General features: G+C 44.8%; 1 protein-coding gene across 4 annotated transcripts in view; it reads right to left on the bottom strand.

Moving 5' to 3' along the window:
• CHD7 (chromodomain helicase DNA binding protein 7) overlaps positions 1 to 24,962 on the bottom strand; it is a 179,032-nt gene that overhangs the window by 22,162 nt on the left and 131,908 nt on the right. For all 4 annotated transcript variants that reach the window (XM_019925279.3, XM_019925278.3, XM_073794419.1 and 1 more), the window contains 13 exons: positions 22,525 to 22,608; positions 20,945 to 21,082; positions 20,741 to 20,862; positions 20,145 to 20,388; positions 18,756 to 18,932; positions 14,451 to 14,594; positions 12,997 to 13,252; positions 7,054 to 7,264; positions 6,202 to 6,397; positions 5,748 to 5,915; positions 5,356 to 5,535; positions 2,349 to 2,459; positions 2,057 to 2,262 (listed from right to left, as the gene is read on the bottom strand). In XM_019925279.3, the coding sequence (XP_019780838.1) occupies positions 2,057 to 2,262; positions 2,349 to 2,459; positions 5,356 to 5,535; positions 5,748 to 5,915; positions 6,202 to 6,397; positions 7,054 to 7,264; positions 12,997 to 13,252; positions 14,451 to 14,594; positions 18,756 to 18,932; positions 20,145 to 20,388; positions 20,741 to 20,862; positions 20,945 to 21,082; positions 22,525 to 22,608 (2,237 nt within the window). The remainder of the gene's footprint in view (positions 1 to 2,056; positions 2,263 to 2,348; positions 2,460 to 5,355; positions 5,536 to 5,747; positions 5,916 to 6,201; positions 6,398 to 7,053; positions 7,265 to 12,996; positions 13,253 to 14,450; positions 14,595 to 18,755; positions 18,933 to 20,144; positions 20,389 to 20,740; positions 20,863 to 20,944; positions 21,083 to 22,524; positions 22,609 to 24,962) is intronic.

The raw sequence follows: 24,962 nt of genomic DNA, 5'->3' as shown, positions 1-24,962 counted from the left end.
CGTACTTTGCGAAGCTGACCCACCGTTTGAGACGGAAGGTGACGGGAATGACTACCCCCAAATCAGGGATGCACGCGGCTAAAGGTGCAGCTGCATCTATTCACCTCCAAGGGACGCCCTGATAATTAATGAGAGGCCATGAAAGGTCTCCCTTTGAGACAGGGGTGCTAGGTACCAAGTATAAGAGCGCTCCTAGGTCCTTGTGTGAAACGGGGGGAGAGAGGACCGTGGACAGACCTACGCGTGCAGTGCACAGGCTGACGCTGCGTGAGCGTGCCCTCCCCGGGTTCCAGGCGCTCAGGGCAGGAACCAGCCTCCACGCGAGGGGCACAGTTCGCCCCGCGGCCCCGCCTCTGCCCCGCCTGGTCCTCCCAGCTTCAGAGAAGTTTCCCCAGTTCCTCAAATCGCCTTCGGACACACGGCTCTTTCTGCTGGGAACTGTCTCCTCCTCCCTGCCCGACGACGTACCCATTCACGCACCTCCTTTGATTCCCCACCCCCCACAGTGGGCAGACAGCCCCAAGCTGCATCTTAGAGAGGACGTGCCTCTGCCCCACTGGCATGTGAGCACCTGTGCAGCTTTACCAGTTTACTGCCCTTTCTGCTGGTTCACCTGCCTGCCCACCTGCCCCCGGGGTGGGGGGGGGGGGCGCCGTAACCACCTGCTCACGGCCCTGTCCTAGCAGTGCCCTGCAGGTGGTAGGTGTCCAACACACCTGATGCCCATGGGAGGCGGGAAGGGCGTTACTGAAAGACAGATGTCCTGAGCATACTGCTCAGCTTCAGCAGTTACTCATGTTCTGTCTCTAAAGTGAGCAGCAACATTCTCAACTTTGATCATTAGGGTGAAACATGGAAGCAGGGGAAGCAGCAAAGGGCTCGGTAGCTAGGGGTGGCCAGGAAAGAATGCCCGGCTTGCAGAGATGACGATGAGAGGTGACCCAGCTGCCGAGACACAGGACCGGCTGCAGCGGAACCTCCTTTACTGCATAAGCAGCCACTGACCCAGCGCTCACCGTGCCTACGGGCCCTGCACTCTGCCCCGAGGACACGAAGAGGGAGCCCTGGTCCTCGCGGAGCCCTTCACCAGGGCTCCAGCAGGAGAGGCTATCACCTGACATGCCGAGTGTGACAGCAAGTGCAGGGAGACCCTCTGGGGCAGGTGCTGAGGTGATGCCTGCTCAGAGGTCAAGGGCAGGAGATGGTGGGCGGGCAGGGCTGCATGTGGAAACAGAGGGAGCAGCGCACACGGCAGGAGAAGAAGCCTCTGTCCCAACAGCAGCCCGGGGTGCCCGCGGAAAGGACCCACGAGACAGACAAGGGCCAGGTAGGAGCCCTGTCTGCCACGTTGGCAGGATGTTTGTGTTTCTTCTGAAACTAATGATGAGCCATCGGAAGAAAAAAAATCACAGAGCAGATGTCGCCAGATCTCTAGAAATACCGTTTTGGCGGCAGCTTTTTCACTTGAGCGGCATTCGCCGGCAGTCCCGCCACGTGCCAGAGCAGGCGTATTTACGAATCCAGATGCACGCCGAGCACCTGCCTTTCAGAGCCCTGTGTGGGCGCCACAGGGTCAGACATGGGTCAGATGTGGATCTTGTGGTCCAGGAGGAGAAACACGACCCATTCAGAGAGTTGAAATGACCGCCATTTATGTTGCAGATGACTTGGAAGAGCTATACAAGTTGAGACGATTGCCTTTAACAAGTTTTTATAATGGAAAAATAATGAAAGATTACCATAGTGGTAAACTTTATGTGAAGGTACACTAGGAAAAGAGGTTGTTATTCTGAGACTTTGCTCTGAGTTATTAATGATTAGCAAGTCAATGTGGATGTGACACAATTCCTTAAGGGGCAAACCCCCTTCGAATCCGTGAGGATCTGCACGGCTTTCAGCTCTTTAACCAAGAGGCCCCAGGCCTGCCCGGGTTGCGTCAAAGGCATTTGCTACGGGGAGTCACAGAAATCCAAACACAAATAGGGTTTTCCTCCGCCACCTGGAATTCTAACTATTTTTCGAATGAAAGTCCATCTCTCACATGAGCCTGACTCACCCGTAGACAAGCAGGTTCTTCTCTACTCGGAAGCACTCGCTCCTGGCATAGCCCTGGGACCTGTCCTGCGGCCGCCGTGGCTTCGTGCTGGGCTTCTCTTCAGAATCGCTCTCCAGGTCTGAAAATTCCATCAGCTCATCCTCCTTCACTGCACTGTACAGCCTGGTTTGCTTCCTCACTCTTGGAGTGTCAATAACCAGGTTGTTCTGAAAGACAGCAGATACATTGGAAACTTCTGAAAAAGCAACCCCTGGGGGAGATCAGGCAGACTGTGAAGGGGCCTCTCACTCACCCTCCCATTTAAGGCATCGATATCCAATTCCGCCTTCTTAGCCCACTTTTGCCAGAAATTTGGATCATCCAAGGAAATATCTGTCCTGTTTCCAGATGCAACAAAACTGGCCTAAAAGGGAAAAACGCATGCATTACTTTGAGATGCTTTTCTCAGTGGCAAAATGCAAAGCAGTTTTCACATATTCATTCACTCGAACATGGACCCATCCTTCTACCGTGAGCCAGAGGCTGTGGCCCATGGGACTGGGATGAAGGACTGTCCCTCAGGCAGCTCACTGTCCAGGGGTTGATAAAAGATGATAAAATAAAAGATGACAGCACAGCATAGTAAATGACAGGCAACAAAGGTACGTACAGGTGTAGCCGATATACAGAGAGGAGCCCTAACCAGGCTCAGGTTGGGTGAGGGTACAGGGAGGGCACTGCTGGGAGGAGAGAACAGGCCCTCCAGAATACGGTGCCTGGACCAGAGTGTTAAAAGCCCACAGAACAGGAAAGCATGTGGAAACGTTCAGGGCGGGGCATGTGCAAAGGCACAGAGAAGAAAGGTGATCACGTCATACGGCTGGGGATTTGGGCGGTCAGGGGAGTGTAGCCCAAGGTCAAGCTGGTGGGGAGGCAGAAGCCGGGTCAAGCAGGGCCTTGCATGTCCTGTTAACAGAGTCTGAACTCCATCCTGAGGTAGTGGGGAACTCTTTGAAGATGGGAATAATCTCAAGAGGTATGCGACCATATCCAAAGTCACCTGCCAGAGGGACCACAGCGGTGTCCTGGAGCAGGGAGGGCAGAACAAAGAGGACAGGCTGCGGCCATAGTTTAGGGAGGAACAGTGAAGACCGGCAGAAATGAAGAAAAGGATACAGTCTAGAAGGCAGTCTTTAAGAGGTAAAATTAAAGGAGTTGGAATCTGAGTGGATGTGAAGCCTGAAGGACGAGGAAGCCAGGAAAACCTCAGCACCCAACTCTGGCATCTGAAAGGTGTGGCTCAGGTGAAAAAACAGGGGCGTGTGTGTGTGTGTACATGCATACGCGTGCAAACAGAGGGTGGAGGGACAGGGATGATTAATCTGCTTTGGTACCTACTGAATCTGAGGTGCCTGTGAGGATGGAGGGAAGAACCTGAAAAGAGGCTGAAAGATGTGAGCGAGAAGGTGTTGGGTCACAGAGCCCAGAGGAGGAGAGCCTTTCAAGACTGGAGTAGCTGGGACAACTGAAGTAGCTGAAGTAACTGGATATCTACAGGCAAAAGGAGGGAGCTGGACCTCTGTCTCACATCACACACAAAAATTCACTCAACAGGGATCAGAGACATAAAGTTAAGAGTGAAAACTATAAAACTCTTAGAAGAAAACACAGGAGCAAATCTCTGTGACTTAAGGTTAAACAATGAACCAAAAGCACAAACAATAAAAGAGAAAATGGGTGGGCTTCTTAAAATTAAACACCATTAGGAAAAGACTAGGGGAAATATTTGCAAATTGTATTATCTGGTGAGAAACTTTTATCTGGAATTCTTAAAGTTCAATAAAAAAGACAACTCCCTCAAAAGAGTTCAGAGTTGTTCAAAAGATTTGAATAGACATTTCTCCAAAGATTTTATATATATATCCAATAAGACGACGAACAGATGCTAAACAGTAGCAGAGAAACGCAGATCGGACCAGAGTGGGCTACCACTTCACACCCAGTAACAGGACGGTAGTCAAAAAGTCAGCCAACGAAAAGCGCTGGTGAGGATGCAGAGAGATTCGAACCCTAAACACTGCTAGTAGGAAGGGAAAATGGCACAGTCACTTTAGAGAACAGTCTGGCAGTTCCTCAAAGGATTAAACACAGAGTTAACATACGACCCAGTAATGCCATTCCCGGTATATATGCGAGAGAAATGAAAACATATGTCCACAAAAAACTTGTTCACAGATGTCTGTAACAACAGTATTCATAATAACCAGAGAACGGAAACAATCCAAATTTCATTATCGGCTAGTGAATGGATCAACAGTCAATGTCCATTATCAAGTGGTAAACGAGGTATAACCATAGAATGGGATATTGTTCAGCAACAAAAAGGAATGTCTGACACGTGCTGCAACACGGATGAACCTCAAAGACATGCTGAGTGAGCGAGGCCAGGCACAGAAGACCACACGTTGTATGATTCCACGTATATGAAACGTCCGGAGTAGGCAAACCTCGAGAGACAGAAAGCAGTTGAAGGGTTGCCAGGACTCCGAGGGGGAGGGGACGGGAGGCGGGGTGGGGGGACTGTTACTGGGGTGATGGAGACGTTCTAAACTTAGATGTGGGGATACTTGTACGAGTCTGTGAATACGGGAAATGCACTCAACGGTACACTTAAAGTAGGGGAATTTTGCGGTAAGTAAATTCCATTTCAATAGAGTTGTTAAAAATGAAAGCGTGGCATTGGGCCTGGGTGTGGATGGGGGAAGCCTCAGAAGGGGTCCTGGGCGGAGGGGATGGAGTGGAGAGGTGAGGGAGGGGTGGAAGCTGGCAGGTGGGAAATTAGTAGAAAGGGAGGCAGGGGAGAGAGCTGCGTAGATAACGCGTGCGTGGCTCTTCGCTGCGAAAGGAGAGCTGCGGGCTTGTGGCCAGAGCGGAAAGCAGACGGGGTCTTCTTCAGATAGGGGTGAGCTGACTGGTCTGAAGGCTGTCAGGGGTCAGGATCACAGGAAAGCGGGGAGAGGGTGACAGAGCAGAGGCTCAAGAAGCAGAGAGGGCGGGGCCGGAACACAGGTAAAGGACGAGCCTGGCGAGGCGGGAAGCGGGGCTGGGACAAGGTGAGAGTGACCCCGAGGCCCGGTACAGAGAAGAGAACCCAAAACACAACGAGTGCTTCGTGCATCGGGGGCCCCGTCGAGCGGGAGTTAATCACTAATCTCGTGACGTGCGACATAAAGCAGACATCACGTGTGCTTCCCGGGAGCGCGTGACACGAACTCCGTGCCGCTGCCGCAGAACACCCGCCGCTCGGGATCGATCCGCACCTTAGCAAACGTGGAACCCTTTCCCTCAGACTCGATGGTGATGGTGTGGGTTCGCCGGAGGAGAATCTGGTCGATATCTTCTTCGCAGAATTTAGACCCTTCGTCCTCCTCATCCATGAGGGCACCATAGGCCCCTTTCCGGAGAAGATCCTCTATTTCTTTCTTGGAAAGCTGCTGTACCTGTTTTAGAGAAATATTTTTAGAATTGTCTGTAGACTGAACAAATGATTCACCTTTCTCAAAGAGGGTAAACCCTAGTGACAAGAAAGGAAAGTGTGACAAGATATGCTTAAAATATCGAGGCCAAAAGATAATCAGATGCCGGAAAATTTCTCAGTATAAGCTAAATAATGGAGCGAGAGTGAATGCACGGTGTGGGCAGCGTGCTTTACCCCGTTGGGAGCGTTTTCTCTTCCGCTCATGGACTGCAGGACAGCTTTATCCAGACCGAGCTTCAAGCTAGCTTTGTCGAACATCTCCCTCTCGTAAGAATTCCTTGTAATCAGCCTGTAGATTTTCACAGATTTGCTCTGTCCTATTCTGTGACATCTAGCCTGAGCCTGGAAGAAAAAGGAAATGAATGGCTACCAAAGAAAGAAAAGATTCGACTGTCAGTTATAAGAGCATCTGTTCCAATAAACAGGGGTGCAGTTTAACAGAAGAGGGTTAACACACTAAGAAATTACTGTCACATTATTAATAAATTGATTACTAGTTGGTTCATTTGCCCCAATCACGGGACACTGCCTGAGCGACTACACGATTTTAATTTATTGGTCTGACATAGCAGAATGACTTTCAAAAGTGGGAGAGGGAGGCATCGGGGAGATTTTCTTGCATGTTTACCTGGAGATCATTTTGGGGATTCCAGTCGGAATCAAAGATGATGCAGGTATCAGCAGCAGTAAGATTAATGCCTAAACCTCCTGCCCTTGTACACAGGAGGAAAACAAACCTATCAGAGTCAGGTTTGGAGAACCTGTCGATAGCTGCCTGGCGGAGGTTCCCTCTGACCCGGCCGTCAATCCTTTCGTACGGGTACCTAGAAAATGTCAGTGTTAACAAGGAGGCCTGACGAACGCCCAAAATACGCTTTTCCTTTTTTGGTGTTTCAAAGCAAGTACTATAATATGGGATATATATTAACAGGATGGCATTATTTATCAGAAATAATTTCAGAGCAAATAGGTGTTGTTGTAGTTTTTCATACAACTGGTCGAATGCCCCAAAGATTAAAGTTCCTGCTGCTTCCTCTCCAGTGTCTGAAAAGGGCTGACACGTCCAACAGTGAAACAACAAACAATTTCAATTTTCGGTAAGAACTATTCTCGCCTAGCCAAAGGAAAGAAATGGAAAGCAGAACTGCCCACAAAAGCACGTGTCGCATGGAATAGCCGTCATGCCCATCTACAGCTTTTAAAAAGAGGTGTGACACATGTCCCCTACTCCATCCCCTTTACTATAAACGCCACTTCAAGGGACTTCCCTGGCGGTCCAGTGGTTAAGACGCCGAGCTTCCACTGCAGGGGGCACGGGTTTGATCCCTGGTCAGGGGGCTAAGATCCCGCATGCCGTGCCGTGTAGCCAAAAAAATTATATATAAAAAAAAAACAACTCCCCCCCGACGCCACTTGGAGGCAAAGCGCGTGGAGCCCCGTCTTCTGACCCCAGCTCGCCAGCCCGGTGCGCGGCCCTCACCGTCTCTGAATGAGGTAGTCTTCCAGGATGTCCAGGCAGCGCACCATCTGGGAGAAGATGAGCACCCTGTGGCCGCCGGCCTTCAGCTTCGGCAGCAGCTTGTCAATCAGCACGAGCTTCCCAGCAGCCTGGATCATCGCCTGGAGCTGAAAATCTGGAGAGTCGGCATTGTGTGTTTCTTTAAACTCTTCCAAAATCTTCTCTTCAGCACCTGCAGAGATTGGAGAGCATAATGGGAACGCTGTAATATTCTGTTACGGTGTGGAATACTGTTTTTAGTAGTAAGAACGGTGAACCTGCTTTCGAAACCCACTGCAAACTGTAAGGGCCGGGAGGCCGCACGCGTGTTTATGAACACACATCCGTCCACGGGCTCCAAGGAGGGTCTACACAGAACCGTGGAAGTACAGAAGGGATCAAAGTTTTAAGCGCAGCACATTTAGGCGTTTGTGGGGGGGAAAAAACCCCACATTTTCCAACAAACAAATGTTTGCTGTCTGTAGAAACTGAATTTCAACAACAGACTGTCACGCCAGAAGTGGCAGAAACAAGCCAAGGGCCAGATACCTACAGAAAACCTGGAACCTAAAATGCTAAAGAAAGGAAGAACTGTTTACTAGCTGAATATAAACACAAATAACAGAATCTGTTCTGAAACGAAGAGACAAGGGAACAGGGTTCTAACAGTTACGGTGCAAGGGCAGACGTCTGTGTATCCAACTGCACATTAGTACAGCCAAAAGGGCTGCGACAACAGGAAGCCCATTTTCCAGGGTCATTTTAGGGATTTCTCAGGGTGCCTGAGCATATCTTTACTGCGGTCTCTGCAGCTCCCTCCACGTTCATTCTCAACTGGTGAGTTCCTAAGGTACAAAAATTCTACCCTGAATTATCCAAAGCTTTAAAAAAACAAAAACTGACCTCTGTTTCATGAAAGACTTCTATACCTAACCCTCTTTTTCTCATCGCCCCACAAGAGACCTCTGCTTTGCTCCAAGACCTGGCTGCATCAGAGAGAAGCCTGGAGAGAGAGGCACCTTCCCAGGGATGGAAGCCCTTCCACCTCCTCCCCTGACCCCAGACGTGCTGGCTCAGGGAGCAGCAGGCTGAGCTGCCTGCAGCCGCTTAGGTGGCTTAACTAGAATTAGGCGGCAGGGGTTCGGCCGCGCTGGCCGGCGGGGGGGTCAATCAGGGCCGGCAGCTGTGCTCAGCCAGCCCCTCTCCCCTGGGGACAGAGGGGTGGTCACCTATCCGTTGGAAAATACAAACAAAACCATCTAATGGGATTTGTCCTCAGCCTTAAACCGTACCAGGAACTTTAAACTACTCTTCTTACCACTGGTTTTAAACGTGAACGAACTATGCACAGGATGGGGATACGGGACCCTCACAGGGTGTAAAGGTCACGTGAGCTGGGCCACCAGAGCCGTGAGGACAGAACGGTGGCACACAGCAGTGGGTGGGGCAGAAGTGCCCTCCATTCCCGTTTTCAGGGCACTTGGGCAAGTTAAGTCATGACACGGTCACACACTGAAACACAGCTTGTTCATTATTAATCAACAAAGGATCTTACTGAGACCAGATTAAAGTCACTAATGTCTGGACCGGGCACTGAGGTCCGCGCAAAGTGCATCGCTACTTCTCAGGAAGGGCCTGGCAGAAAATGCCGGCTGGGTCCAAACTGCTGTCTCTCCCTCCCCCTTCCACATGAATAAAACGCTAATGTTCAGGATGTTAATCTAAGTGAAACAAATGGCAAAGGTTTTACTAGGAAAAGGTAAAAACCAAAATGCTGTTTAAGAGAATCGGCAGGAATATTCTTGAATAAAGAATATTCTTAAATAAATACTCTTGTGTAAAGTTGAATAATGTTTTTCAAGGCAAGAAATTTAGAAATCTAGGTTCTGGATTCAGGACAAGAAGGCCCTCAGGAGACAGGAGAAACAGATTTACATCCATATATTACATTAGGTCTTTTCAAAAAGTTTTTTCTTGTTGGATAATATACTAAAAGCTCTGCAAGTCAGAAATAGATTTCACTCATAATATCTGGGCAGTTATTTTTTGCTCATATTAGGATTACAGTCCATAATCAAAATACAGCATTTTAGCTTAAGCTAATGGTCGGTGAATAGCTTTTAAAAATGAAACAATCGTTTTGACAAAATAAACATGTTTGAGTTATTTTAGTAAAAAATTTGAAAATATAAGTTCAGTCTAGTAAATTTAATTTTTTCATTTTAAATTTATTTATATGACAAAAATAACTTTCCTGTTTTTTCAATATTACCAATGATTTCTCATGTCATCAAAAGTAGCCAGAATTAAAATACACTTTTTCTTATCTGACAGAAGGTCCTCCTGAATTAATCAATTCAGCTCTTTGCTGTGAATTTAGGTTCTTAGAGTGGCAGCCAGTGGACACTAAGAACACTTCATTTAGAAATATCGTATCAGCAGACATATTTCCTATGTGGTTCCTGTTGCACTGTATGATGCCCAGAAGAGCTGAAGACAAGAGGGCAGGGAAGGAGCTGGGGAGGAAGGCAGCACCTCCCTTCTGAGTCATTACAAGGCCGAATTTGCAAGTTCACCAGTTAAAGATTTACCTTGATGCTAGATTTGTAAATATCAAATCAGAAAATTAACTGGAAATAGGTTATGATAAGCCCAAATACACCGTTGGCACTGCCCTAAAGTCCTGCATTTACATTTAAAAGTGTGTGTGTGTGTGTGTGTGTGTGTGTGTGTGTGTGTGTGTGTCAGAGATAACTTGAAGAAGTGTGGAAGTCTGTTTCCTTAAACAGATGGTCACTGTGAGGGCAGGAGCTGCAATGTCACCTGGCCATATTAGCCGCAAACAAACAAGAAATTCTTTTCTTTTTAAATTTTACTTATTTATTTAATTTATTTATTTATGGGTCTTCATTGCTGCGTGCTGGCTTTCTCTAGCAGCAGCGAGCAGGGGCTACTCTCGTTGCGGTGCGCGGGCTTCTCATTGCGGTGGCTTCTCTTGTTGCGGAGCACGGGCTCTAGGCGCGCGGGCTTCAGTAGTTGTGGCTTGCGGGCTCAGTAGTTGTGGCCCACGGGCTTAGTTGCTCCGTGGCATGTGGGATCTTCCCGATCCAGGGCTCGAACCCGTGTCCCCTGCATTGGCAGGCGGATTCTTAACCACTGAGCCACCAGGGAAGCCCAAGAAACTATTTTCTTTTGCAGATTACCATTTTCTCTCTGAAATTCATTCCATCACGTGAGCTCAGTCTTGTCTTCTTTCTGCCCACGGCTCTCCACCGTCCTCGCCCCACCACCAACAGAGGATGCGTAAGTCGCCCTGAAACATCGGGGCCCCTACCAAGTCTTCAACATCATTTTCACTCTCACATACGGCAACATACAGTTACCTGCTCAACTTTTAGCAAGAAAAACAACTAGCAACACTTACCAAGCGTTTATTATGGTCGCCTAACACTGTTCGATGCTCTTAAAAGTCTCAGTACATATTAGAAACATTTCTCATTTATGTACAGTTTGTGTTCTACAATCACTTCTAATGTTTTTTCCGCTTTGCTGATGTTATCGCTCTCAACCTACACAAACAGTTGCTTCTCTTGTCCACGATCACAGAAATGTTGTGCTTTGTTGAACTGAACTTTCATTTGACCGGGGCTGCTTTGCTCTTTCACAACCAACCCAAATGTCAGTTTAATTTTCAAAACTGAAAGCCTCCTGTAACTGCTCGATAAATGAGCGTGGAGCTGGCATTGGGTCAGTACTTCTGTCCTTCCTTCTCCAGGTTGTGGATGAGAACAGACAGTCCTGGCCCTGGGTCAACCTCTGAAACACAACCTTTACATAGGTCATCTGGGCAGCTGTAGCACCCGGTGCGCCCATGTGTGTATTTTTTTTTACTATCATTTCCCAACGCAAAGGCATGTAAGGATGCCTGCTTAACAGATACCTTGTAACTTGCTGGCAGGACAGAAAAGCTGACCTCGAGGTGTGACCGATCAGAACAACAGCCACGGATCCACACCTGGGAAGTCCTCAGGACCTCTGCCAACAGGGAGTGACACAGGATGACCCCGGAGAGCCGTCAGCCAGGGAGGGGACCTCTGGGCCGTGGTTTGGGGTGGGCTGCCCCCTTCAGAGTGCTCAAGGCACGTGATTAGCGTGTAAACCGACAAGGTAAACTGATGGGACTAGGGCGGATTTCTACCAGCCACTGGGGAGACATTCCTTTCCCACACGTCCTGCTACAGCATTTCAGCTTTTGTTAGTGCCTTTTCTTTCCCCTTGGAAGCTACCGTGCCTCATTTTTTTTTTTTTTATTTTTACAGACATTAAATGAAAACGTGTGTGTGTGTCTCTCTCACGTGCGTGTGTCCATGCACCAGAGTTTTACTCATACCATCAACCACCTTCAGCCCCAACTCCATCTCCCCAGCTCAGAACCAGGCTGGTGACACTCGCCACAGTGGCCTCACAGGCTCTTAAACACATGGCAATTAGCAGGCTGGCAGCATTAAAGAGGCAATGATCACACGTGATACTCTCTTTAAAGACCAAGCTACGAGCGCAAAGTTTGAACAAGACATCCACTGATGTCACACCACAGCCACGACCTCGTGTGCTGCGTCGAGACAGTCCCAGGTGGGGACTACTCTGTCGTTTAGTAACTGCAACTTCTGGATGTGAGGTGGTCGGTACGTGTGTAGCTACGCAACGGGGAGAGACGAGGAACTCTTTAATTTAGCTGTGCTTGGACCTCATGGAGTGTGATAATGACAAACCTGGCTTTGTTCCTTCTCCCCTGGAAAGGAACCTAACTGAATTGCTGGCCAATTACAATGGCACACAAGCACCCTGATTTAGCTGGCCATCACTTTTCTTTAACCCGTATTAACTCCGGCCTGGACTACAGCAGTCGCCTCCTAGCGGGGCTCTCTGCTTGTATGTCGTTCCCTTCTCCCGTCCATTCCATACCGTGTTGCCAGATCAATCCTGAATCACATCTCTAATCATTTCCAAGCTTCACCCAAATTCCACGAGCTAGCATCTGGGCTTCCCACAAGGTCCCACTGTGTCTAAGGTTCACTGTCCCACCGTTTCTTACGCGTCCTTTATACTTTGGGCAGGTTCCCCCTTTGTTCTCTTGCCTCCTTCTCTTTGTTCATGTGATTACATCAGCCTAAATGCCCTTTCTTTTTCTAACCCTGACGGGCAAAATCCTTGTCTCAATGCCATCGCTTTCTAACAGCTTTCCTAATCTCAATCCCTCACCAACTGAAGGTTCTTGTATTCCCCAGAGTATCTTACACATCATAGCCATGAAAGCTTTGTTCCTCTAATGATTTTTGGAAGGGTACGATACAGGTTTTTACTCATATCAGTTCATAACACTATCAATTTAGTTAAGAAAACAGGAAGACCATGAAGCATCCGTCAGCACCAGGAACCAACTATTATCAACACTCGAGATAACCTCTCACTCTTAGAGAAAGGATGCTAGAGGCCTCAAGACTGCAAGAACTTTTCTCCCATCAAAGTCTTGAGACAGCTGACAGCTGCCTCTCACCCCAAAGCTGCTCTTTAACTTCTCTGACCTAAACACACACACATACAGAGCAGGGAAACCTCAATCAGGGGCTAATTTCTCTTTAACTGTTACCATGTTTGATGACTTCTAGCCACCAAGCAGCAACACCTCCCTTCAAGGGGTGAGATGCAGACACAGGAAAGGTGAGTGGAGGTCCTGCTTCAGGGATCGGCGGGGACAACAGATCTGCACCCTCGGCTACAGAGAAGGAGGCTTTGTGAAGAATAGGAAGATGATGAAGCCCACACTGGGATGATTATGAACCGTAACATCATCAGTCTGGAGGGAGAAAAGGATTTCTGGGGTTTGGACAATTACTGAAACAAGGTGCCAGGCGGGCAGCTTACCGTTAATAAGGTAGGGATGATTGCAGCACTTCCGTAATTCCATCATAGTGTTTAAAAGGTTGGGTACGTTAGCTTGACCACCACCTTTGGAAAGAAACGTAAAATTCTTCTCAAGGATGGCTCGGTAATATTTCTTCTGAATGTTTGTTAGCTCGACTTCGATGATCGTTTCTTCCTTGGGGGCCAAGTTCTTTTCCACGTCCTCTTTGAGACGTCTCAACATCATTGGCTTTAGAATAGCCTGGAGTTTTTGCACCTAAAAAAAGACCTCAAGTAAATACCGGTACCATGACTTGCTTGCATGGTATAATATATACTAACATGAAAAACCACGATTCTCGTATTTATTTACCATTCATTTTCATTTGTCAAAGCCCAGGAAGGGTATGGAAGCACTGATCTTACATTACAGATGTCATAACAGAAGCGCATAAAGGTTGCGTGGCCAATTTCCGATGGGCTACTTCGCTTGCCCAGGAGTCCTGAACAGCCAGAAGGCTTGAACGGTACAACACAGCAGAAAAGAACCCCACTTATTCCATTAGTTTTCCCTTCTGTGTGTCTTAAGCCTTTGTGATGATGAGGAAGGAAGAGACAATGTCATGGGAGTGCCACACTTCAATTCTCTTCCTTTCTAGAAAGAGCTGATAGAAAGCGTGAGGAAGCCAAGGAGCTGTCCGGTCCCTGCACCAATGAGCGTGCAGGGACGTCCTTTTCTGTTGACTGGCAATAGGATACTGCACACCCGACAGCTCTTATTTTAAGAAAAGCAAAACAAAACAAAACAGACTCCACTTTGAACTAAGCTAAGAGGTTTTAGACAGTAAGTTAGGGGAGGGGGCACATGAAGACCAAGATTTCAAGCGTATCTCCGTGTTTATCTCAAATACAGCCTAATAACCAACACCAACATAACTCTCACGATGTATGAAATAACCGACCACTTTTCATATGCAATACCGTATTTATTTCTCACAGAAATCCTGCAAGGTAGTTAGGACCCATGTTTCTAAATGAACATATGTAGACTCAAGAAAAGTAAGCAATGTGACCGAGTAAGAAATAAGACTAGAACCTCAGAACTCCAGGAGGGAAACGGCTCGACAAATTTCAGCAGCTTCTGACACTACACCCAAAAGCATACATGGCAAAACCACCAAACTCAATAGCACAGCGGCTGAGAAGTACATGAAGAGTTATGGAACCTCTCTATGCATCTCGACAGCCCTTCCGGAGGGCAAAGGGACAAACAAACCAATCAGAACACCACCTTAACGAAGACTCAGAATGTCCAAGGAAAGGGGGTGTAAAGCTCACCGGTCTACTGAGGTTGGCTGGGGGCGGGGGGAATGGATGTAATTTACATCTTTAAATGGTTGAATCTTAATGCTCTGCCCTTTCGGGGGTTAATCTTCAATGACGTGACTGAGATACAAAGGAGGCTTGGTGAGTACCTGTTCTTCGGTTTTCAGATCACCGAATTCTTGCATAAAGGTGGTTTCCGAAGGGAATCGACCTGGTTCCAAGAAGTGAAGCAAGCTGAAGAGCTCTTCCACGGTGTTCTGGAGCGGGGTCCCTGTCAGCAGCACTTTGTGTTCCTACAGGGGTGCGAGGAGAGCAACTGAGCAAATCGTAACAGAGCGCATCTCTTAACACCAGAGCCTCTCTCGACACAGGCATTTTCCGACTTCCACTCAGGAACGCTGAAATCCAGCACCCACCCTGCGTAAAATACAGGAGTTAGAGCCGAAGGCGGAGACGCGAGAAATGTGGTCTCTGCTTCAGACAGACTCCCGGACCCCGTAACCGTGTCTTGCCATTTTGTTTTTTCCTGGGATTTTTAGGTCCCAGGAAACATTCTGGTGCTGCGGCTTCGCAGGTCCCCTACATCTCGAGGCTTCTCTCCCCACCAAAGTTTAAGCCTTTTCCTCAAATCCCTAGGCTCAGACAAAGCTCGCATGCTTCTCTCTGCTCTCCACACCGACAGGGCTCTCCCCTCCCCGTCTACTTCCTGCATGACTCACTTCAGAGACAAAAGAAGGTCTTCCACAGGCAACAGCACATGAAAAACTATTTTTTTCTGCAAACATTTCAAACTAGCAAAGAGGTCAGCTTGGTTTTAAATACCACAATCACTTTTTTGTTTTTTTTTTTTTAAATAGATGCTATTTCTAACTTTGTCTCCTTGAACCAAGGTACGTATTTCTTTAAGGCAATTCTTCCTGTTTACGAGCTCTTTCTCCAGCTTTCCTTATGCATTTGTACCCTTGTCCTCATACTTCCACGTATCCGACATGGTGACCAGTCTTAACGACGGTGAATTTATTAATCTGAAGGGCCTTGTTATTTTCTACTTTGGCCATCTGGTACACAGTCCAGTTACTAAAGCTATTTCAAAAAGTGGCTACACCTTCTAGGAGGTTCAAAAGCAATATTCTGACTCAACTGGAAGTCCGATGAGGCCTGGTTGCCGAGCGGAGAGTATGTGCTCAGTAAACCCTGGATGGTGATACACCTAAGGGCATGCTCTTTTTCTCAGTACCTACCGTGTCTTATCTGTCAATGGAGTACTTTGAAAGCGGGGTGAAGCAGTTCAGTTTGCTTTTATTCTTCCTTTGCTCCCTTTTGAATAAGGGGTCTCTGATTCAGGAAGATACACAGACCATCATCATCTTCCAACTCATTAAATTCATAAAGAGTAAGAAGCTTGCAAATCAATTCAGGATTTTCTAACGTATAACCATACCGGTGAGTAACCTGGGCCATGGTCCCTGACATATTCAAGTCCAAAATTACTTCATCCAAGAATTATTTAAAATATTGTCATAGATTCAGGAAAAGAGTTATTGCCGTGGGAGAGCTGTGTGGGTACTAAAGACTGTCTCCTGGTTTTTTTTATATCCTTTGTGACCAAGTGAAATGCTGAGCCGCTAACCAAATATCAGTACTTCAGAAAAAGCCTTTTAAGTTATTAATTTCAAAATTAACTTATTTGGGGGGGGGGGAAGAACTTTTTTATGCTGCTTCCCCTCAAGGGCTGTTTAAAACCAGTTTCACTGAATGATTACACATATGACCCTTTGGTAAGGCTGCATGGGTAGCAAAAAAAAACCAGGTTTCCCTTTGAAAGTAACTATTATGTAACATACAATTAATATACAGGGGTCACAGAATGTCACGTGAGAGACGGGCTACCAAGCTTATCATCTCCAAGTTCAACTATGTCAGCAGCTAGGCTTTTGGCTTGAAAACGTTACCATTCTTTTTAGCTCTGATGGAGTGGCGTCCATTTGATTTCATTTCAGCAGAGTCTTTAATTTGTGTGAGGCCTCCTGACAATGAAAGATGAGATAACAGAATCCACGAAGAACTACTGCCACCTCCAGAGAGTCCCCTCCTTGTCAAGAAGGGACAAGGAGATGGCCCTGCTCCCGGGGCTCCCGTGGAGGACAGTGGGGACCGTAAATGCCCCTCATCCCAGCATCTTCACAAGAATTTCCTTTGCGATGGGAGAGCTGAAAACATTCACTGGTCCTCCCTTTCTCAGAACGCACTTAAAGACAACCCGCATCACCTCCATCATAACTGCGTCTAGTGCAGGTAACAGCAGTTCCCTGTGACCTGCTCCACAGCTGGATATAGTTATTATTTGCTATTTGCACCATGCCTTATTCTAGAAAAGATGAACAAAAAGTGGCCAGTGTATAAGTTCTCATGATGGATATTTTAAGTAAGGACTTAAAGACCAGGCAATGAGCTCTTCAGAACTGGACAAATATAATTATATTCTAACTCTGAACAATAATAATGTGTTCCACCTAGAAAACAATTCTTGTGAAAGTAAAGATTCTTGATCATCAGAAAAAAGAATGATTTTGTTCATCTGTTAATCAGAGCTTCCCATGGTGAGACATGAATGAGTTACAGGTACGCCAAGTCCTTGGGGCAGCCGGCACGGCTGTGACAGTCAGGACCCCAGGGCCGGTCACCTGCAGTAGTGGCCAGCCTTCTCAGCTTACCCCAGTATGATATACAAATATCATTTTCTATATGTGCCATTATGTGAAAATGGTTAGAGAACACTGCAATATGTAACAGAAAAAGTATCTGGGTAGCAAATTCTAATCCATCAATGAAGTGTTACTATAAACAACAGAAAATCCTTTGAAATCTCCCAGCGACAATTAGGTTGTTTGATGTTGACAGTTAAACGAACTGTGCTCACCAATGAAGGGCTGTTTTGCCGTTAAGAATCTACTACCTGGGAGCACAGACACTAATAACAGAAAACAACTGAAATAAACTGAGATGACTATCTAAGCCTTCAGGAGACGGTGCCGTAACTGTGTCTTATATGGACCACTGTGAAGATGGGTCCCTACTCAGAAGACGCAGTTAGATATTTCATGAGAATCAATGTTCACCTAAACATTAATAGGTTTACTTCAATGTAAGACTAAAATATCACCTAGAGAGACCAAATACAGCCACAGAGTTTCTCTTTTCCACATGCATAGTTATTCATGTCTTCAAGACTGTTCACCATTTACAAGTGTTCTAATTCGTTCTGTGGACTGAACACCAAATAATACAAAACTGCTCTGAGAAAGGTCTTAAGGATGGGAAATCCCATCCTAAATAAGATAATTCAGTCAGACCTTTTCCTTTAAACAAAACTAGATTTTTGTTTGTTGTTAATTAAAAGAATAGCTGGCTAATCCAATCCCCTTAATTTAGGAATAAAAGAAGCTGCTTCAAAGAACCAGCTGCAACAGAAATCATTTAAGTGTTCTTTTCGGTGGTACCAGTCTTCAGTAAGAAATTTACAAGCCGTGAACATACAGCATATTCCTTCCCATCTCAAACTCTCGATTGACAAGAGATCAAATTAATCTATAGAAGTCAACACTAAAGGGATTTAAAAAATCTTTCTGTATTTTTGAAAAGCGCATCAAAACATCCAAGACATGCTAAATAACAATATCTTTGCTTCTTAAATGTACATTAAAAATAAAAACAAGTGATCAAAACCCACCTTGTAAACTATAGAGAGAAAAGAAACCTGAGGATGACTGAGTCATGTAGTAATTTCTGCTAGAAAATCATACAGCAGTGTGGAAAGGAAAATCAGTCAAATTCCACCACTTCTACAATATGTTTTCCTATGATATGCCTACTGAAAAAAAATCTAGAAAAATCTAATCAGGAAGCCCTGACTATCCCTTAGGAAGCTGGAAGAGTATGGGATAGACATGTCTACAATTCCAGATCAAACGCAAGGTCTTGCAATGCCCCAAACTTCTAAGTGTCTGCGTGAACTGAACCAATTCCAGATATCCGTTCAACTTACTGAGAACTTGCACCTACAAGTCCTCCTGGCCCCTGGACGCCAAAACCTACGAGCCCTGGAATATAACTGGATGATCATCACGGAGCGAACATTTGGCCCAACAGCTTATGAAATGGCAGTATTTACAAACACAAAAGGGAAAAGCAAATACTGGAAACTCATTTCAGTGAAAAATACCATGACTATCCTCTGCTGTGATACAACCGTGCAAAGACACCAGCCAACAGCGTGAGAATCAGGAAGACGGCAGCGACTTTTAAGTCACTGGAAGCGCAGGAGCATACATCACAGCGTTTGACTGGTTTTGCAAACACCCTTCAAAGGTATCATTCAGATTCAGAGCAACGGGAATACTGAGTCAGTGACAATTCTATCCAGGGTCAAGGGAATCGCCAACATGACCACTGACCAAGTCCATCAGCTTGAGTCCCTCCAACAGCTTGCAGTTCCGATTCTTCAGCCTGTGGGCTTCATCAATGACCACGCAGCGCCAGGGAATATTCCGCAGCTCAGGACAATCGGTCAGAATCATCTCAAACGTAGTGATGATGGCATGAAACTTATAGGACCCCTTTATCACTCGACCCTACAAGAACAACTCTGGATTATTACTTAGCATTAAAGGTTACATTAATAACTTTAAGGATGAATAAACAGCAGTAAAATATATGTATTGATCCCCTTGGGGACATCTTTATTCTAGGTAACACTTATACTTTGTTTTCAAGGTGTTTTGGAGGTTTTAAGCTCTTATGGTACAACAGAGTTTTAAAACCTTACCTTTTTCAAGGAAGTCTGAAAATTGTTAGTAAAATTTCCAACCCAATTTCCTTACAGATCACACGCAGTGAAGAGTCACTAACTGTGCCCATTCTAGTTACATCCTACAGACTCCAAAAGGTGAAAGGCCAAAGAGATTATGTACTAAGACAACTTTTTTAAACCGTTTTTACTTTTTAAAACTTTTTATTTATGTATCTAAACTTCTGTAACTTGCTTTTCACTTTTAACGTGCTAACACAAAAAGAACACTCAACTCAGGACAGAACTTATAACAATTTCCCAAATCTAAAGATCAACACCAAAATAGATTTTAGGTTTTTTCTCCCTTAAGTATTTAATTGTAGGGCAGATTTTACACTCAAGCTAAACAAACACAGACAACAAAACCCTGTCCTATTTCCAGCTATAGGACTTCCATTTACTACCTATTGCTTAAAACTATTTTCACATATACTATTTATTCTTCCTTCTTTGTCATTTATAATGCTTCACTGTCAATATCATAGGATAATTGCAGACAGGTAACTAAAATTAGTTAAAAATCATAGCAGTTGCTACTAAGAGCCAAAGTATAAATTCTCCCCTTTCGGTATATTTCATTCAATGTACCAGTTAATACCACATACCTAATATTTTTCACTTCTAGCAACAATAAATAACACAATATTCTTTCCATTCACATTAAAAAACTCCATTTTCTGTTTCGCTTTCTTCTAGGGCTTGCAAAATAAACCAAATTAGCATATCAACACATCAAATGATGTTTAGCAGTCATCCAAGGTAAAACGAAATTTCATTCATTCTAATAATTAGAATGACCAAGGCTATAAAAATAAAGAGCTGCAAGCAAAAGATGTGGAATTATAAGACAAACACAAATTGGGTAAGAAATCTAAAGCAAAATTCTCTTATCTGCAAAATCTAGACCTCCCCTGCCAAAGGTCTGAGACCATTTTAACATCCAACGCCTTAAAATGTCTATAAGCCTAAGGACCGCCCGCCTGTGACGCTTTACCTGGGGATCTTTGAAGTACATTTCATACAACTGAATGGTCCGACGACTAGCTTGACTCCCATGATACACAACCACGTTCAACTCTGTCCAGGTCCGGAATTCCCTTTCCCAGTTGGGGATTGTGGACAATGGGGCAATTACTAAAAAAGGGCCATGGATTCCTTTCAAATATATCTCATAGAGAAATGTAATGGACTGGATAGTTTTTCCCAAACCCATTTCATCTGCTAAAATGCAGTTTCGCCTTTGGGAGGGAAATAAAACAAGGAAACTTTAGTAAGTATACATACAAGACAGTACTTTCATACTCATAAATGCATGCCTTAGATGTTCCCTTACATACAACAAAATACAGTTTCAAACAAAATGCTCTAAGACATAAAAATTATTGCTACACACTTCTAGCAATCTCTATATCAATATGTGTTAAATAAACAAATATTAAGCATACTTCCAGTGTTTGCTTTTTTTTAAAAATAATTTCTATTAGCGAGTTAAAATGTTAAGCTATATTTGATCAATACTTTAGATAACGACAAAAGAGCTACTGTAGGCTTTTTTTTCTTTTAAGTGAAAAAAACCCACATTTTACGTACATGTTGTACCAATTGAAAAGTAGCCAGTTTACTCCCTCCAACTGGTATTCCCTGAGTTTGTTATTGTTTTTATACTCCCTGGAACTCTCCGATTTCTTCCAGTCATCAGCAGGAGGTCGCTCCTGTTTCAAATATAGTAAAAGTCCCATTAGTGGTTTCTCAGAGACCGCATACATTAAAGCCACCGCCACTCGCCCTCCTTACCACGCGCTCTGTTTCCGGCTCCCGGGACAGCAGCTTCTCAAACTCTTCGATCTTGGCTTGGTCTATGTCCTGCCTCAGCTCCCACGTGCTGTCTTCATAAGGCAGTGAGCACCACTTCACCAGGTAGTGAGTCACGGGCTGGGCCGGGTTTAAACACAGCACAGTTGGGTTCATGCTCTACTGCACTTACCGACAGACACTACCCCAGACACAGTGAGATGGAGCTGGGAGAAGTTTTAGAGCTATGACCACTGAACGAGGAGTCCTTAGTTACAGAGTCTCACGTCTAAACCGGAAGTAATATTACTGAATATTATCAGAACAAACTGACTTTTATCTAAGCCACTGGTAAGTCATGTTCAAAAGCCAAAAAAGTACACAGACACAGCTAGCAAATAACAAAGCCGAATCTGAGCCTTGTTCTTATCTGTGCAAATCATCGGGCGTCTGATTCAGACTTACGCGGTAACCCATCTTGGTGTGTTTACATATTTGCCTAACTGGCTACTTTCTTAAGGAATGAGAAACAGACTTCAATTTATTAGGATTTCTGCCTTCTTCTTAAAGAGATACTATTTGCACGCTATCACTTTAAAATAATGTGTTTGAGCTCTAGAAAGACTGCAGAGCAAAACAGTTTGGATAACGCAGATCAATAGGACTTCCTTTGTCTTTCTTCTTGAAAATATTTTGGTTTGTTGATCTTCATCTCAGGACCAAGGTACACTGACCTGGTTGTGATGTTACAGACATTTGCTGTACTAGGTAAATATACGATGGGGAAAAAAAATTTTTTTTTAAAGTACAACTTAGCAAAACTAGAAAGGTAAACATCATGTCACAGACACGATCTCTGAAACATCGTGGACCTCGTGATACAGAGTTTGGAGTAAAATGGGAGTTCACTGCAGGCTCACTAGACAAGCAAGATACAAACCTTTACAAAGTTTAATTTACAGGAAGAAGCTAGGAATGACATACCTCATGGCGGGTGGGCATAGACTTACTAAGACACAATGCTCAGAAGTCACTAGACTTGTCTTTACTCTTATGCCCTACCGACTGTCCTTAACAGCCTCGTAGGGTTCTGCAAAGCAACCTGGGCATGCCTAGACTGGGATCTCATAAAGAGAAAGATTTTATAGTATCTTCTGTGCACCACATTAAATGAGGTCCGTCAGCTTCACTAAGGACGTCCAATGTTAAATATCTTTGCACTGCATTCTGCTATAAGAGCACTCTTAGTTTATAAGGGAAATTCATGCTACGTAATAGATTTATACCAAAATACATTGAATCCTTTATTGATCGTATCTGGAACCGTGCAAAAAGTCTATTTGCTTCACACTGAAAACTGATTTCTTTTAAAAAGCTCTCAGACTAAACAAAACAAACATTTACAGTGATTATTAAAGTCCTAAAACTAATAGTAAGTCAATAAATTTCAGTTAAGTTTAGAGCAAGTGTGTCATAACCCAAGGCCCCGACCAGAACCAGATCGAGGAGTCCACCATCATTCTCCATAAGCACACATAAGCTCTCTGAGTCACTGGCTTCTAATACAAATGATCTTCTGTTACCTCTCCCCGGTCATCTGTGCTACGTGCAAAGTCCATTATCCGGTCAACCTCCACGTAATCTGGATTAAAAAGCTCATCTTCAATCTACACCAAAGGAAAAAAAGTTAGAATGTTTATTTAACTCCTCAGAGTAGACACTATTTCACTCTTCATCAGGCAATAATATTTTGGGTCACGGCAATACACAATTTATATTCGGCAAGTTCTATCATATTAATGGAAATGCTACAATTTAGCAAAATCACTCCCCATGAGGAAATCAGACTTCTCAGACTTTGTTAACTGGGTCTTTTAATTACTGTGTGAAACCTTTTCACTGTGAGAAAATGTTTAAGAATATTTTAAATGAAGTGTGAAATTATAATTCACTAATGAGCAGTCCAAAAGGCTTGTGGCACACAATGCATTTGACATTCTTGAAACCACAGCTTGCAATGAAGACTCAGAGCCATGCACAGTCAGTGCTGTTGGAGTCTCATAACTACTGGAGTCGTCTGATGCCTCAGAGCATCATTTGCAGAATGTTATTCAAAAGCTAAAAACGCTGAGACCAGTGAATTCCATATTTTGGTGTGAACAGAGCTTATGATGGCTGGTCGTCTTTGCCAATCAGTATTAGTACCTCATTTGAACACAGTCTTGGCGTTCATCTAAGTGTTCTAATGATTTATTTGTACTGAACATAGAGCATTTGGCTAAAACTCTTAAGGATAAAGAAATGAGGCTGAAAAAATTGGGTTCTTTAGCCAATATATTAACGATCTTTACAAAACTAAAGTAAGGCTGCATGCCTGCAAAGTTATCTCATGTAAAAGAACAGAACGCGGCTCAAAAGGAAGTTACAGACTAAGCCACACTCAGAGTCAGACAAGTTAGAAAAGACACATTATTATGTGTTTCTAGAGATTAATTTATCAGTAATATAACTTCATTCAAATGCTTGGCAAAGACATATTACAAGCCACTTAGATACTCTTTGTATCCCCTGAGTTGCAGGTTGAAGGGCCGTTTGGTCACAGTTGGCTTGAGGATAACAAACATTCCCTGGGCCCCTGGGTCCACTTACAGCACCCAGTCTGGATGCTTTGAACTGTGAATTATAAAACAAAAGCCAGAAATACCAGAATGTGTTTCAACTGCCTCAGGCCTTTACACAGAGTTCACGACGAAGGCAAAAAAACCTTTGAAATGTTCCGTTAATTTAAAATGTTCATATATTTAATGCACTGGCTTTGTCAAAGCTTCTAGACTTAGGTACACAATATCTATGTATTATTCATATAAAGCATAAGCACTAGAACTTCCCGTAAACTAGGCTCTTCTGATAAAAGCTCTAAGACAACTTGCTCTTAAACAGAATCTTTCATTACTGACATAAAATCCTTAACTTGACTCCTAAACACGTTTATCCTTCAAGCGAGCCATCTATGCCACCATGCGTGTGACATAATGTCCAGTTCTGATCATCTTTTTGAGTAGAGATTTTAGTTGCAGTGACTTAAAAGGAAGCCTAAGGTGAAACAGAGAATGCAAAGGTGGTCATAACTAAAAATCCCAAAGAAGCAGAACCCTGGGGTACCTGAAGCCAGGACCATCTACGGGACATGACAAACAGTGTGTGTGGTGAGCAGGGGGTGGGGGTCGGGGGGTGCGTGTGTGTATGTAAGAAAGAAAGAGGGGAAGAGAATTGGTGTCATTCTCTGTTAACCTTCAGATCACCTCTTCAGACTCAAGTTTATGCTACTTCCATTCAGGACAAAACTTGAGATCTCTAGTTGCCAAGTGACCAGCAAGCTAATGTATTTCAGCCTCGGTACAGGTGATTCCCAGAGACAGACTCAAAAAGGTAGACTACACACCTCGGGCCGGGCCCACGTCCCTGAAGGGCATCCGACTCCAAGAAGCACAAATAAATTTAATGAGCAGAACCATGATTTAAGGAGCAGGGTGGGGGTAACCACTGTACTCTTTGCTTTTCCTAACACGGATGCACAAAAACATCAGTAGAACGTACAGTGTCTCTTTCTAGGAGGAAGCTAAGGATTTCAACTTGCCCAATATCACGAACATTTAACTTTAGTTTCATTAAGGGGCATGAAAAACAGAACTTCCTAGTATTTTCTCAGAACCTGTCCTTTCAAAGAAAGAATCACCTACATATTCCCCAGGACACGAGGGAGTGAGTCCCATCCAAGCACCTGCACCCCTTGGTGCTGACCACTGCAGGCAAGGAGGCTGGTGCTCGGTGACACGGACACATCTGTCTAGCGGAATCCCCTCCGCCTCATTTCCCATCCAGTGCAGATCTTACAATAATGCCTTTGGGGGCGTGGAAATCAGACTCCAGGAGAACCCAGACCTGTCACCTGAGGGTATAAGGATTGACTCTATGACATAAAACTATGGAACTTTCTTCCGTCCCCCGTTCCCCCATCTCC

The sequence above is a fragment of the Tursiops truncatus genome, chromosome 17 (assembly GCF_011762595.2).
Source record: "Tursiops truncatus isolate mTurTru1 chromosome 17, mTurTru1.mat.Y, whole genome shotgun sequence".
Lineage (NCBI taxonomy): Eukaryota > Metazoa > Chordata > Mammalia > Artiodactyla > Delphinidae > Tursiops > Tursiops truncatus.
The sequence above is the reverse complement of the archived record's forward strand: the minus strand, read 5'-3'. Positions and strand labels throughout refer to the sequence as shown.